This window comes from Cavia porcellus, unplaced genomic scaffold, assembly GCF_034190915.1.
Source record: "Cavia porcellus strain 051 isolate PalLab524CR breed Dunkin Hartley unplaced genomic scaffold, mCavPor4.1 scaffold_12, whole genome shotgun sequence".
Lineage (NCBI taxonomy): Eukaryota > Metazoa > Chordata > Mammalia > Rodentia > Caviidae > Cavia > Cavia porcellus.
The window spans coordinates 48,224,707-48,241,924 of NW_026947495.1; the positions used below are offsets into that span (position 1 = coordinate 48,224,707).

Consider the following 17,218-nt stretch of genomic DNA (forward strand, 5'->3'; position numbering starts at 1 on the left):
ACTTCTTCAAATTGGATTTACATGCTAAGATGCAAACTGGCTTTCAATAAAGGTCCAGGAGATACAAATTATCTTTTCCTTTAAACAAGGATCTAATCAGGGGCTGGAGATTTAGCTCAGCGGCATAAGCGCCTGCCTTGTAAAGCAGGCAGTTGTGAGTTCGATCCCCAGTACCGATAAAAACGAAAAAGACAAAAAACAAAAACAAAAGCAAACAAGAATTTAATCAACTCATTATCTACCACACTTCTAAATATTGCTTTTGCTACTCCATAAATATATACCAGTCCCAGTAATAAAATAGTACCTTGCAGTATTTTCTATGAACCTGCATATTCCTGAGCATTTTCTTTAGCAATATCAGTATTTTCAAATAACTAGAGCAAATGCTAATATTTTATCTCCTGAGTATCACCAGCTGGAAATAAAGTTTGGGGCAGTTTCAGTGGTCCCTAAAACTCAGATAGGGTCACACCCATCTACATTACATAAAAATGACAAGAAGGCAGATTAAAACTATTCATATGATTAGAAAAATTGCATGACACTTTTAAAAACTCAAAATCTGTTGGTCTGTGAAAAACAAAACATTTAACACTAGTGTGGAGGTAGGGCTGCTGGTAGGGGTGTAAACTTGTACAGAATACCTGGAGAGAACTATGTTGTGCATGTACCTAACAATGTAGAGATTCTCCCTTATGTGTATGTCCTAGAGAAAATCTTACCCTAATATATTAGTTATCTATTGATATGTAACAAATTACTCAAAACTGAGTGGTTAAAAACAATAAACTTCTATTATCTCATAGTTTCTGTTGGGTCATAAGTTAAATTGTAGGTAGCCAAGCAGCTCTGGCTAGCATCTCAGTTTGCAGTCAAGATGTTAGCTGGGGCTTCAGTCACCTGAATGTTTAACGTGGGCTGAAGGATTCACTTCTAAGGTGCTTCAGTCATGGCTGGTAGATTGGGGCTAGCTACTGGCTGCTCCACATGGTTGCTAGGATGTCCTTACACTATAGTGGTTGGCTTTATTGAATCAGATGACTCAGGAGAACAAGGTGTAAGCAGCAATGTATTTTATAGGGGCTTAGTCTAAGAATTTGCATTACCATATAATGTTGATCACACAGAATAACTCTGATATCATTCTGGAAAATTTTAAATAAGGGCATGAAATCAGATCTTTGGGAGCAATCTTGGAAATTGGCTTCATACCAAGACTCATGTATTACAGTAGATATGGCAGCATTATTTGCAGGGACAAAGTTGCAGACAACTTAGGTTTTTATTCCTACAGAAATTTCTAAATAAAATGTGCCATCCTCTGTGATGGAAGACCTTGCAGCAATCAAAAGAAATATATACATTTTTCAACTCAGAGGAAACAAAAATGATAAAAACGAGTAAGATTTACAGTATAATGCAAGTGAAGTTAGTTAAAACCCCCCCAAAAACATTGTAGACCTAGGAGAGTGGGAGCACATGCCTGTGATTCCAGCACACAGGAGGCTGAGGTGACAGATTGTGAGTTCAAGGCCAGGTTGGGTGAGTTTGAGGCCTGCTTGAACTACCTCACAAGACCCTGTTCACAAACAAACAAACAAATGAATGAACAAACACATACCAAAACTAAAAATAAAACAAAATAAACCTCTCATATTGCTAACTAAATATGGTACATAAAAGTTTGGCTGGAGAGACAGAAGTGGTTAAGTTAGAGAAAGTGAAGAAATAAGAGTCTCTTAATAAGAACAATGCGAATAATATACCATGAATTGAGGACAAGAACTATTTGCCTAAATTAGTTGAGATTGAGGGTTTTTTTTTTTTTTTTTTTTTTTTTTGGTACCAGGGATCAAACTCATGACCTCATGCTTACCAGGCAGGCACTTATGCCACTGAGCTAAATCCTCAGCCCCTCAATTAGTTGAGGTTTAAAAAAAAACTTTTTTTCAAAATAGAGTAGTGACGGGGCCCAAGGATATCTAAAAGATTTTATTAAAACAAAATTTCTTAGCTGATAAGGATAAGGGTCTACTGATTCCTCCATGTATATTATTTTTATGATTCTCATCCCTGTGAGAGGGAAATTTCAGTTCTACTAACATACCTCCTTCTTATCCTAATTATATTGAATTGTATTGAAGTTCTTTAAAAGAACAAAAATACATTCCATTTTTCAAATGGAGCTATTTAGAATGCAAATAATATTTACAGAAATAGCTTACAAACTGAATCTATGGTAAGAGGCAAATGAGTCACATCAGATTTCCTTGCTGAGGATGTGTTTAATAGGACAAAGCTAAAAGAACTGGGTTTTGAATTTCTTGAAAAGCTATGGGATACAGAGGACTAAAAAAAGGTGCACATTAAGATACCAAGGACAGAGAAGATCCTTCATAATTTTGATTAAAATTAGTGCTTTTAACAAATTATATTTTGAAATTGAAGCAAGAAAAAGATTATCTTGTACTTATAGTAATTGAGTTTAAGATGAATGTATATTTGATAAATATTTAATAAACATTAATTTACTGGCCATGTATTGTTTCAAATTGATGGCTATTTCCTGGGGATCAAACTCATGACTGCATGCTTGCAAGGCAGGAGCTTATGTCCCTGAGCTAAATCCCTAGCCCTGGATTTCTTGATTAATTAAATTTGATCAGTCATTACTTGAATGATAGACTAAATGTAAGCTTGCAGGTAGGCTAATTTTTTATAAAGAGTATTTAGAACTAAAATGGAGAAGGTTCAAACGAAAGCTTAATTTACCTTATAGTATGTGGTGTGCTCTTGTAATTCCATGATTTTAGAGGGTTAGGGTAACTTTTGACATTTGAGAAGAATGATGATATTGATTGTATTGAGCATAAGCCCACTTGTTGGTAGCATGAATGCAGTCATCTGCCTATCAAGAGATCCAAGTTAAGTGTGCTAACTATGGTCTCCGCACTGCAGCCCTTTTGCTTCCAGTGCTGCCTCTGCTAAGCTACAACGAGACGTCAGACCAAAGGGGCCAATATTTACCATGTTTTCCTTCTTTTCAGGAAAGTATTTATTTTTTTCTTATTTAATTTAAAGGGAAATTATTACTTTTGGAAAACTGTTTTTGTGAGTGTAAATAGTTCTTCATTTCTGAGATCCCCAAACACCAGGCATGCTGTTATCAATTCCTCTGTATATTCTAATATAAACTAACACATGAACACATCACCCATCAGGCAAAAAACTCTAATGCAGAAAAATCCCCATTCTGCATTTGATAATTCTATAAAAATAAAAACCAGACACTTTCCTCACAGGGCTAACTTGTTCTCTGCTCTGTGTTTTTTTTAATTAAGCACTAGCTCTCTTACAGCATCGCACAATATTTGCTTAACAGATAGACATGTTTATATAATAACACCTGATTTTCAGGAATTAGTATTTTAAAGCACTGTAAAGTGAGAAATATTTTCTTCGAAACTTTTCTATTCTCCCTTTGATATTAAAAATAGTGGATAGGACTGTTGGGTGGGGATGTGGCTTCCCTTTTAGAGCACTTGCCTAGCACGTTTGAAGCCTTGGGGTCAATCTCCAGCACTAAAACCAAACAAGCAGCAGTGGACATTAGCGAAGGTCTAATTCATGAGTGTGTAAGCTCATGAGTATGAAGATAGGCTTGATTGCTCAGGAGTGATTCTGTGACATCAAGCAGAGGGCCAAGCAGGTATTGAAGTGTACTTCTTGAGTGACTGAATTTGTATTTCATCATTTATTAAACTAATTTATATGATCATTTACAATACTCATTAATATTGTTGTTTTTTCTCACAACTTGGTTATATGTCTAATGATATAAATATTTGTTCTCATATAAGGTTAAAATCTTAAACATGTATTCCAAGCCAGGCATGGTGGCACATGCATATAATCTAGCACTATGGGAAAGCTGAGGCAAGAGGATTATGAGTTCATGCCCAGTGTGGGCAACTTAGTTATTTAGTAAGGCTCTGTCTCAAAATAAAAAAGAAACAAAGGGCTGGGGCTGTAGCTCAGTGTGAAGGACCTGGGTTCAGTACCCAGTGCTGCCAATTAATAAATAAATAATCAGTATTCCAGTATTTTCACATTGGAAAATATGAAAATAGAAAAATGAAGTCTAAAGCTCTCAGCTCAGGGATTTTCCTTAAACCTATCAGTTATCTACTAGCTCAGCGCTCTTGAACTGCATTTACACACTGATCTTCCTTTAAGAATCTAAAATCAAATTTAAATTAACTGTATTTAAAAAAGGATGCATTTTCAGGTTAAGAAAAACTAAAAAACTAATTTGTAAAAGTCTTTTATTGTATCCGTGCCACACATAGTAGTGAAAAATAACACTCCTAAAAAAAGAATGCTACCTTTTTCCACAACATTTTATTTTAAATAAAACTTCCAAGTACTCTTACATAGGTACAAAAAAAATTCTGATCTATTTGCCTCCAACAGGCTGCCACAACACACAGTAGATAAAACACAGTGGTTACAAATGTCTTTTAAATTTATTTCTGAGGCAAGGCAAATGGGAAGGAAATGTCTCTATGAAAAAATACTGTGTGTGTAGGAAATTGTCACGATTTTATTCCACATGGATACAAATGATTATACTTTAATTTAGGCCCTGGTGGCTTAAAATTATATAACAAAATAGAAAAATGGAAAACTAATATCCCCTACACCCTGTTTCAAAGGCAGGCACTACCAAGATTAAGGAGACGCCACAGTGTTGGTAGAGGATAATTACTGTACAAGATGTATAGCTGTAATTACCTTCAGACTAAAATAAAATGCTACAGTCCTTCTAAGGCATAAACAATAATGTCTTCAAACAATATATACACATAGTACATATTTAAAACAAGACTTAATATAAACAATAATGAACAGTATATACATGTCAATTTTTTCACTGTTTTGAAATACAATTTAACTACACAAGTGATGCAGCAACATATATATATATATAAATGTACTTGAAACTCTACAGTAAAGTTTATTTTTGGTGCTTTTATAGCACATCAGTGTAAACAGTTTAACTTGGCTTTGTTTTATATTTTAAAACATTCCTTGTTGTATTTTCAAGATTTAAAGCAATTTTCTAGTTCTTCCTTTTCACAGAAAACGAAGATTCTGGGTGTGGTTTAATCATAAATAATTCATAAAATTAAATACATTCACTAAAAAATAAACTACAAAGTAAAAAAATGAAAAATAGATATTTATTGAGAGGGAAAGGAGAACCATTTCCCATATTAGAGCTCTGGTGTTGAATATTCAGTGCGATTTGATATATTTTAATTGCTATTGCACTATAACACCCTTTCCTTTGAAAATTCTTTGGGTGTGCTTCCCTGTTCTACCTAAATTAGCAGATAAATCACACAAACCAATAACCAATGGTCTTGGTTGTCAAAGGAGTGAAGCCTTTAAAAATGGTATCATTCTTCAGATACTTTTGATACTTATTTTATGGAAAAAGTCATTATGTATGTGCCTTGCACGTTTATGTAAATACAGTTCACATTGCTGGTCTCATTTGTCCTTGTTAAAAAGGGGGGTGGGGAGATGATTATAACTTCAGCTCACTTTGAAAGTATCTGTCCACTTTTTTTCAAAATACTTCCTCATACTGTGGCCAGCTCGGCCTATATCAGAATCATCTTCATTAAATGTTTCACAGTTGTCAAAAACGAGCCTGACATCTACAGCAAAGGTTTCAAGGTTTGGGTATCTGAAAGAAAACATACAATTAGAAATTGGTTTCATTGGTTTTGTTTTGTAAACAAATGAAAAGGTAATAAAAGGTAAAATAAAAAGGAAAAGGAAACAATGCTAGGCTAATTACATGTATACTGATATAAAATATATACTCATGTTCTGTGTCCTGGACAATACTGGATTTAAAGACAGGCTAAATAGAACAACAAATTTCTCTGAAGATGACACTATTTTTCAACTGATTGACATTTCCTCCACATCCTATTTGCTGTTTAACCTGTATTACAATTCTGTTACAGAAGTCCTCCTATTTGACCAATTTATAAACTTATAAACTCTGCCAACCAGTACTGTCATTTGTATACTGTTTTCCAATGCAACAGTGTTCGAAATAATATAAATGTATATTGCACTATAAAAATTACTTTTCCACAAGCTTTCTATATATTCCATTGATATACTATTCTGTTAAATATTTGCCACTTCTCTTCTGTCTTCAAATATAGTCTTTTGCTGAAGCACTGGAATAGAGGAGAAGTCTCCTCTTTATCCATGGTATCATTTAGCCATGGTAAAAAACATTAAGTGTTAAATTCCAGAAAACAAGAGGAGAAGATGGGAGGGAGCAGAGTAGAGGGAGAGAGACAAAGACATAGAGACAGGGAGAGAGAGAGAGACAGACAGACAGACAGAGACACTATAATGAAAAGAGACAGGAATATTGTTCACGGAACTTTTATTATAGTCTTGTTATAACTGATTTTTAATCAGTTATTTTAATCAGTTATTTTTGTTACTCTATTACTATGTCTAATGTTTAAAAGTTAAATTTTATCATAGTTGTGTATGTGTAGACAAAAATAATACATCTATATCTATTTCTATATCATTTGGTACTACAGTACTATCCATGGTTTGGGGCTTTGAAAGTTGAATTGGATTTCCTACAGATACGAGGGGAATACTGACTGTATGATGACAAGAAAATGAGTATGCACTTTTCTTTTACCACGCACAACATTGTGAGGGTCTGCTTTTCAAGAAAGAAGCCCTGTGGTTTTAGTGCTTTTCTGTTGGGATAAGCTCAATTCTTTTGCTGCAAGAATGCTGAGATGAGAACAGAAGAGTGAATGAATCTAAGCTCATAGGAAAGAGGTCATTTCAAGCCAACTCAAGCACTTCAGCACATCTGGAAAGAAGCCTTTTTGAAATTTGAAATACCTTGTACAGCCTTTACGTTCCACCTAGTATCCATAATATTGAAATAAAATTTCTCTATTTCTAAATGTTTGTGAGTAGCCCTTATATAAACTAATTTTCCTATTTTGGAAATTATTTACTTTTTATTGAGATGAAGAGATTCATACAACATAAAATTGGCCATTTTAAAGAGGATAACTCAGTAACATTTAACAATCACACCATCATTTCTATTTCCAAAACATTGTTACCACTCCAAATGAAAACCTTATATTCACTAAGCTGTTATTCTCTACTCCTCCTTTCCCTCAGCCCTTGGCAAGCACCAATCTAGCAGTCTCTACGGATTTATCTAATCTGCATATTTCATATCAATGGGACTCATTTAATATGTGTGGGGATTTTTTTTTTTTTTTTTTTTTTGGACACAGGGTCTTCCTATGCAGTTCAGGTTGGCCTTGAGCTCACTTCGAGGATTATTCCTCTCTTCATACTGTTCTTTAAAATAAGAAAAGATTAATGCAGATAAGGATCCAGGAGATAATTTTAGGTAAAATAAATACAATACTCAAATTTTTGTCTTTACTTTGTAGAAGGATGAGAAAGCTAACAGAACACAGAAAGACTCATTGAAGTAGGTATTTTCTTTTTTTTTTGGTTCTTAGTCTAGAAGCTTGAAATATTATTCATGAGTTTTGGTTCCAAGTCGGCAGTCTAGGTTTAATCAAACAAATTCAAATCCCTGGAGCCCAAATCCACTGGATTTTGCTTTCTGCGTAGCTGGCATTGTACATGGGATTATATAGTGTTTTCTTTTCTCTACCTCCTTCTACTGTGATATTCTCCATTCACTAGGACTCATCTTCAAAGCGTGCTCTGATTTTGTAGCCTTTTTGGTTATTTAGTGTTAATTTCTAAGCCTATTTTGGGGATTTTGAGTTTTGTGTTTTTACTCTGTTCACAAATTAGAGGACAATGGAAATTAAAGTTAAGAGTTAATTAAAAACTAGGAAAGTCTTTGTGTGTAGGTTTGTGGCCATGTTGATTACAAATTCCAGTGGACTGACTATTTAGATATTTGCCTTAAAAAAAAATTACTGGAACATATTTCCATTACAAAATGATTATATTCTTCATGGGAAGCAATACTTAACACATCTAAATTCTTTTTCTGCCCCTTCCCCTTTACCTCCTCCTTCATCTCTTGGTTTCCTTTCATTTTTCCAAAAGATCTACTTATTTACTATTATCTTTTATTTTGTTCTTTCTTTATATTTGGGTTTCTTGCATAAGATAACCATGCAATATTTAAGCTTGTAGGCCTGATTTATTTTACTTAATACAGTTTCAAGGTACAACCATTTTCCTGTGAATGACTAACTCTGTCTTTATTTATGGCCGGGTAATACTCCACTATTTATAACTACAACACTTTTTTTTTTAATTGGTCCTGGGGCTCAAACTCACGACTGCCTGCTTGCAAGGCAGGTGCTTATGCTGCTAAACTAAATCCCCAGCCCTATCTACAACATTTTTTTTAATCTATTCATCTGTTAAATATATATAGTGCTTTCAAGATTTAGCTAGCGATTATGAGTTGTGCTGCTATAAACATGAAAGGTATTTGCCTTTTTGACAGACAGAAAAAGCAAAAGAAGTAGTCCACATAACACAATAGTTTCTGCTCTTAGATTCATATTAGAACCAAGAGTTTTGATGTTCCCTGTGGTGGTTTGTAAAACCAAACCAAACCAAACCAAACCAAACCAAAAACAACAAGAAAAAGTACAAAGATCATTTTAAAGACAGCTACTTAACCTCCAGAATTTGGTCAATCTAGTAAATTATTTGACATTGGTAAGAGGAATATTGACTATTATGGGATAACCTGAAATTGAAAATAAATCATAAAGTAAATGATAAGTCACCAGAGAAAATACCCAGGAAAAACTAAATGAAGTAACAACAGCAAAATAATATAATTAAAAGTATATTGTAGAGTTCTTATTTCATTATAAAGTTCCTTCTTTATATTTTTGTGACTTTGAAGTAATGGGCATAGTTTGCTTTGAGTTATGTAAGCATATGAGAATATAGGAAGTGGTGGGAGGATAGAGAAGAGATCGTGGCCATTCCCATGTGGAACGCCTTGTATAGATTTGCTTTAAAAGAGAACATCCTTGTGGCTCCAAGATGGGCTGCTGTCCTGAATATTCTCTAATGGCTGTTACTCTTTGGCAGCAGCCTAGCGTAGTCTAAAGAAAGAGCAATAACTGTGGCCAGGAAGTCATTTTACTCTTGAAATAGGATCATAAAGAGAACATGGTAGATGGAACAAGTAAGTTTGCTTTTAGTGTAATAAATGGATTCTCAGTACTGTCCAATAACTCATAATGAATCTTTTAAAATTTTTTGGTACCAGAAATTGAACTAAGGACCTTGCTATAATTTGTCCACCTTACTCCCTCGTTCCACTGTCTGCCCCGTTCATTGAGGCCTCTCTGCCACTGTTGCTGGAATCCTGGTATCCCTTCCTCTCTTTCTCTGGAATGTCCTTCAGGACCTTGTGTCTGCCAGCAAGTGTTATGCCATTGAGCTATATCTCTGGCCCAAAGCTTTTAATTTTAAAAATTTCCAAAGATCTTCCTTTTCATTGCAATAATCTAAAAACACTAGAAGTCAATTTTTAAAAAAATCCACATCAAGTGGTGTCAGTATTCTAAATTACTTACTGTGAGAGGCTCCCTAGGTACATTTCATTACTCATCCACCCGAGTCTGGATTTGATGCTGTTCTCGTATCATACTGCTGTTTAATTTCTTCAATAATTTTAATTGACTTGTCTTTCATAGCTCACCACACTAACCCAGCACACATACACCCCTCTCTGAAGTGTGGCTTGTATCTTTGTTCTTAATTAGTATGTCTTTGTTTTACTGAAAAAGTGCCCAGTACATACCAGGCATTCAATAAATATTAGTGAACTGAAATGATTTACTTACTGTCCATTACTTAGTTTCTCTCTAATTGTGGAAAAATCCATAGGTTTCTTAATAACTTTCTTATAGCCAGGTACAAGTTTCAAGTTTACAGGAAGCAGAAAAGGCCACGCATCCTCATGAGTTTCCATTTCATTCAGGATCATACTGAAGAAAATAATGGTTTAAATTGGTAACTATAGTTTTAGCATTGTCTATTTTTATTAAAAATTAGCTTTCAAGTAAAAACTTAATGCAAATGTATTTTCAAAGTTAAAGGAATAAATTTACTTTGCATTTTTCTTTTTATACAACTTGTGAAAAAATAATCTTTAGTATGGTAAATGGGAAGTTATAAATATATAGTACATAAACATTGAGACAATACCTGCAAAGCGTTAGGTCCTTAGAGTCATCTCTTTTCGATTTCTTAACAGAAGTGAAACTTTCTTGTTTTGATACATTGATAGACGTGTTTTCCTCCATTTTTCTTTTTTTGAGCTCTTTGTTTCCTCTTTTTAGAGAACTACTTGTGGATGCAGAGTCTTCATCTTCAGTATCCCCTGTTAAAGTTACTTTTTTGCCTTTCTTTGACTCATTAGTCTTTTTGCCTTTGATATGCAGTTTTTTAATTTTTATAGTCTGACCACTTGCCTTTAATTTAAAAGAAGAGTAAATGAGACATAAGAAAAGAACCTTCTACTATATTAAATTATGAAAGTTTGGCAAGATGAAAAAATGTTAACTTGATTTAGGTTGATAATTCTATTATTGTCACAAAATATCTGTAACTTTCTTCTATAACATAAGGCTAAAACCTAGTAGTTCATGAAATATTTATGTTAAGACTTTTTAAAAATTTTCCAGGCATGGTGGCACACATCTATAATCCCGGCACTCAGGAGACTGGGGCAAGAGGACTGCTGTAGCCTGGCTACACAATGAGTTCAAGGCCAGCCTGAACTACATAGCAAGATCCTGGCTCAAAAACCAAAAAGAATTTTTAAAACTTGATGATGTTGGTCTACCTTTGGTACTAAAGAACTTACCACTGGTATTCTTTTAGTGTAGGTCACTATAGAGAACAAGACTAAAGAACAAAACAATTCTCTTTTAGAGCGAAACATAATTCAGGGCAAAGATAAACATAAATAAAACAGTTTATTAATAAAAAAGTTGAATACATAATAAAAAGTTACAGCAAAACATGAAAAAAAGCTCATTAAGTATCAAACAGAAAAGGCCTTTTTAAGTGATCAAATCTACTGAAAATGATCTCTTTTTTTCCTAGATAAATGATAAAAGGCATCTGCATTGTTTTAAACTTTTGTTTTAAAGCAATGGTGAAAGATGGGAAAAACAGTCTTTTGGAGGAAAAAATATGGAAACAAATGGGATAAAATACAGTATAATCAGAAACAAAGGACAGGAATTTCAGTTATGTATGGCTCTGTTTAACTAGCTAAATAACTTTGAGCAAAAAAAATGTCTAGAAGTACTGGTTCCTTATCTGTAAATTAAGCCACATATTTGCTGAAGTTGTTCAAATGCTAGAATTATATGATTTTAAAAAACCTTAATGTGTCCTTATGCAATCCACCACAAAGTACAAGCAGCACAACAAGGATCTTCTACCTTGACATTAGAAACAGGGAACTAAATCTATCTTTTTTTTTTTTTTTTTAAATTTTTGGCTGGGAATTGAACTCATGACCTCTTGCTTACCAGGCAGGTGCTGTGCCACTGAGCTAAATCCCTGGCCCTTAAGTCTATCTTTTGAAAGTTAAATGTTGTAACAAATATAACATGGTAACAGAGATGTGAAAGTCAGTAGCAATATGTTTTTGTTTTGATTTTATAAATATACTTTCCAAAGTCTTTGAGAAAACTACTGCACCTTTACCCTAATCTGACATTTTCCCCATACCATATCAAAGAACTGCTACCTATATTTTACTATTGTTTAATTAATATTAACTTTTTTATTATCAGTCACTAAATTCTGATTGTTTTGAGTTTTCATCTTATACTGAGCTGTTACCACCCAGAAACCATTTAAAAAGAGAATGCTTATATGGTAGAAAAAAATTTCACTTGATGATTAAATGAGATGGAATAATTATGTTATTTAACAAGAATAACATTTTATTCCACAAGCCACCATTGGGGATCAGGAACCAGTGCAGGCCAGGAGAATGAGCCAGCCACTCCCCTCCGAGTCTGCCAGCAGCCATCTCATCTGGTAGCTAAAGCAGGCTGAGAAAACTGCCTGCTGCCATCCAGGGAGTCTCAGTATATCTGCACATGACTAGAGAAGCCTGCTGCACGCTCCACCGCCTCCTCAGGAACCTACATTAGGAGAACCCAAGTGCCTGGCCCATTCCCTTACACTACAGATGGGTAGCCAATGTGGGAAGTGCCTGGGACCCCACAACCAGCTCTTCTGGAGGAACCAAGGAAAATGTCAAGACAAAGGAGCAAGAGGCAATCTCAGAACTCCAGCCCACAAAGAACAAGTCTGGGAGATATAGACATGAAAGAAAATGGAAGTCATAGACCTGAAATTTCTGAAAGGATAAGCAACTGAAGTAACAAAACAACTACCTGAGGCCATAAATGTAATCAGATTCAGATATAATATCTCAGGTAAAGAAGAAATGACAAACATAATGAAAAAAATGCTGAGCATATGAATGAACAATATAGGATGGAATTACAATGCATGAAAGATTCAAAGAGATATTCAGAAAATTAAAACTCCATTGAAAGTTGGTAAAAACACTTGAAAGAAACTGAAGATAGACTTTCAGACCTTGAAGGCAGATGCCAGCTAGTAATCACAAAAGAGAAGAGCTTTTAAAAATAACAAGGGGGGCTGGGGATTTAGCTCAGCGGCATAAGCACCTGTCTTGCAAGCAGGCAGTCGTGAGTTCGATCTCCGGTACCGATAAAAAAGAAAAAGACAAAAAAACAAAAAAAACAAAGAACCAACAATTCAACAGCTGCAAAATCATGCAAAGAAAAATAATTTCAGACTGATGGGTGCCAGCAAAAAAGCAGAGGTCAACACAAATGACATAAAAAGACTATTTATAGAAGTAATAGTAAAGAACTCCCCAAATATGTGAAAAGGACCTGACATGCAGGTAAGTGAGGCATATAGAACTCCAGCTAGCCATGACCAAAATATAATAATCAAGATCCCAGAAATTCAGTATAAGAACAGAATTTTAAAGGCTGTTAGAGAAAAGAAACAGATTACCTATAAAGAAAAACCCATTAGAATCAAAGCAGACTTCTCAATACAAACTATCAAGTCAAGAGGAGCTTGGAGTAAAGTGTTTCAACTCCTGAAAGAAAACAACTTCCAACCTAAACTGATGTGGCCTGAAAAACTATCTTTCAAAATTAATGGAGAAATATGATACTTCAATGACAAAGAACAACTGAAGGAATTCATGACCACCAAACCAATCCTACAAAGAGTTCTGAAGGACATTCTAGAGGGGGATAAAGATGACCACGAATTCAGGAACAGCAGCAGGCAGGGATTGCCAAGCAGGGCAGGAAATTGAATGGAGGGGAAAAGTAAGGGGCCAGTAGTAGGAGGATAGCATGGCAGAAATAAGCCACTGCATGTCAGTCATAACCTTTAATATAGATGGCCTCAATTGTTTGGTTTCATTCTCTTTAAAATAAAAACAAAAAACAAAACAAAAACACATTTCATCAATAATGCAACAAAACAACTAGTTTCTATTTGAGGTAAAGTATTACTTGAGTTAATTTTCTAACATTAATAAAGTAAGAAAATATAAATATGAAATCACAAAATCATAAGACTTACGTTTCAAAAAAGACAGTGGACTTCTCTCTAAATTTTTTTTAATAAATGATGCTATTGGCTCCTCTCACTAGATATATAAATACTTTAAAAGCAATCTTTTACACATTTACTCTGTTACCTGATTACTCTGTTCCTGGACACAGATATATCCCTCTTCCTTTTTTGTTAAAAGCCAAATTCAAAGGATAACTTTAGTGAGTCTTAAGCAGAACATACAACATCATGTACTCAACAGTGCATGTCTATTTGTTTTGTTTTGTGTTTCTTGAGACATGCTCTCATTATATAGTTCAAACTGGCCTCAAATGTACTATGTAACCAGGCAGTGATCTTCCTGCCTTAGTCTCTTGAGTGCTGGGATTATAGATATGAACCACTATGCCTGGCTTGTTATATATTTTTTAAAAATTGATTTTATTGGTATACTTTTGATATTCATAATGATCACATTCATCATAGGTAATCTGTACCTATATATAACATATCTATCTACCTACTTATACAGATACATATATGTATATATGTTTATATTTGGTACTGGGGATCAAACTCATGACCTTGTGCTTGCCAGGCAGGCACTTGTGCTGCAAAGCTAAATCCCTGGTCCAGCATATCTAGATTTTTAGACTTATATATTTATGTATTAGAAGTTGTGAACTGGAAGCTAACAGGCTGTATACAGTCTGTAGAATATGCTACTTGGCTCATAGAGTATGCTAATTGGCTCATATAAAGCTAGTAAAAATTCTGCATTTTTTCTAATATATAATATCTAGGAGGACATGCACAGAAATCCATAGTACTGATTTCTAGAATATCCTGGAAGACTGGGCTCATACTCTTATATGACAGAAAATGGACAGCTTGAGTAATGATCACATTTAAATGGGAGAAAGACACTACCACATTACCCACTAGGGGGCCAAGAGCAAACTCTTATTTGCGTGACTTTTGTAAGTCCTAAAGTTTGACAGTTCCAATATGTGAGTTTGTATGTGTGTATCTGAGTATGTAAAAATATATGCACACATAACATCCCTTGATTCTGTGATCCTGTGATCACATTATACAAATATTGGCAGATAGACACAGATAAATGAAAAATATTTAAAATCATGACTGTTTTAGAAATAGTCATTTGATAGCAAGATGTAACTTTTTATAAGTAAATATTTGGAATTTTGAATTAAGTGGGAATATGTTTCTTAGATCTTAACATATGTTTATCAAAATCAAATATTTATGATTGGAAGAAACATAACATTTAGTTCACTTCATTTAAAAAATAAAACAAAGCACACAAAAAGCCCAGAGGCTTAGAAAGCTGCATATAAATCAAAGGGCTATGATAAAAATCTTATGTCTCCAAGTTCACACTTTGAATAATAAGACAGCTAGAATTATAATTTAAGCAAACTTAAAACCTCTAAGACTTCACACATTTAACTGTTAATAGTTCATAAGTATTAGAGAAACTTCTATAATTTGGCATTGATGAATCTGGCAGACAACTTATATATAACCAGTGAAGATTATTACTGAACTACATTTAACATGACAAAAAGATCAAGTAGTAACTTTTTCTTAATAGGATACCATGCAGGATCCTTTGTAATATACAGTCTAAAATAAAATAGGAAAGTATTAATATAAATATTTCATATTCCACAAAACTCTGAACTTATAAAAACTTTTACATATATGACCTTACTTGAGCCTCACAAATTTCCATAAAGTAGATATTATCCCATTTTACAGATGATATTCCTAAAAGTTAGATAGCATTGCAATGCTTACAGGTTAAGAAGACAAAGATTTTTTAAAAGGAGACAGATGGAATAAAATAGAAGAAAGCCACGTGAGTATGGTACCCTAGAAACTAAGTAAAAACCACTATTTCTAGGAGGAGGGGAGTGTTCAAGTCTGTTGCAGTAACTAACAGGTCAGATGAACTAAGCATGAATGATTGGATTAGAGAACTCATTTGCGGCTCTGATAAGAACAATTCTGGAATAGTTGTGGAGGTGTAGACCTGACTAGAATGAATTCAAGAGTGAACTGGAAAGGCTGGGGATTTAGGGATTTAGCTCAGTGGCGTAACTGCCTGCCTTGCAAGTGTGCAGTCATGAGTTTGATTCTGCTCCCCCCCCCCCGCAAAAAAAAAAAAAAAAAAAGGTGAACTGGAGGTATTTGTCTAAGATCAAATATAGAGACTGGGAAGAACAAGAGCAGAAAGGTTTTTAAGAGTTTTTCTATAGTGAGGGTGTGGATGGATCAAGCAAATGAGGCCAGAGGAAGATTGCTGTTTAGTTTTCTTAAGATGGGAGAAAAACCACTTCAGTGGCTTGATCAGAGGAATTTCTTGGAGAAGGAAAAACTGGTAATGCAGAGAAGGGAGAACTGCTGGATAATATTCTAAAAGGGGATGAGATCTGAGGTAGAAGCAATGAAACTGGCTTAGACAGGGGCACAGAAGATTGCGGAAATAGGACAGAAGACAAGCATGTGAGCCCAGATACAGAAGGATAGTAGATATGGTGTAAGATCTTGTAGTACTTTTTTATTTTATTATGTCTTCCATTTTCTCAATGGAAAAAGAGTAAGGTCATTAACTGAGAATAAGGATGAAGGGGACAGAACAGGAGACAAATCATCACACATTATTAAAGGCCAGATTAACACCTTGATGTAAAGAATTGGGTATTTTCTGCATCCACATTCAGGTGCACAGGTATTGGTGTGGGACAAGACAAACTGTCAGAGTAACCAGAAAGGTGGTTTTACTAAGTGAGAGAGATAAAGGACTAGATAGTCCATGATGATAATAATGGGATACTGATGTAAGATGGATTAGGAGGAAAGAAGGGACACGAAGGGGAGAGAAACAGGGAAGAGGTCTTATGATAAATGAAGTCTTGTTGATAGCAAAGGATTGTTGGAATGACTACAGTAAGTTCAAGAGTGAAATGGAGGCACAGTATTTGGCTAAGATAAAATATAAAAATTTGAAGTGAACTGAAAAGAAGGAAAAGAAAGGAAGCAGTAGACAATTACAGAAGTTTACACTTAAATTTATAAAGAGGTGGTACTTTTAGTAATGATTAGGTCAAGAGCTTAAATTTAGGAGTTCCTGAGGCATAAAATGGCTAGCAAAGAGTCTGACCTGGAACATACACTGATTTTACATACTTTTTCTCCTTTCCTCTTAATTCTAACACTCATTTCTTTTTTTTATCATATTGTTTCCCTCTCCATTGGTATGAGAACTCATAGGTTTCTATTTCAAATGTGACTGAAAAATAACTTATTAGCATATGACCTAACAATTCTATTTCTACATATATATCCAAGAGAATAAAAAACATACATATAAAAACATACATCATGTTCACAGCAGCATTATTCATAACAGTCAAAAAGTAGGAATAATTGAGATGTATATCAATGA

At 34.3% G+C, this 17,218-nt stretch overlaps 1 protein-coding gene across 24 annotated transcripts in view; it reads right to left on the reverse strand.

Moving 5' to 3' along the window:
- Positions 1–4,311: 4,311 nt before the first annotated feature.
- Baz2b (bromodomain adjacent to zinc finger domain 2B) overlaps positions 4,312–17,218 on the reverse strand; it is a 277,553-nt gene continuing 264,646 nt past the window's right edge. For 23 of the 24 annotated variants that reach the window (XM_013142413.3, XM_023561153.2, XM_013142411.3 and 20 more), the window contains 3 exons: positions 10,312–10,577; positions 9,948–10,091; positions 4,312–5,758 (listed from right to left, as the gene is read on the reverse strand). In XM_013142413.3, the coding sequence (XP_012997867.1) occupies positions 5,605–5,758; positions 9,948–10,091; positions 10,312–10,577 (564 nt within the window). In that variant the 3' untranslated portion in view covers positions 4,312–5,604. Of the gene's footprint in view, positions 5,759–9,947; positions 10,092–10,311; positions 10,578–17,218 lie in introns of those variants that run through there. The other variant, XM_063259622.1, reaches the window with a different exon arrangement.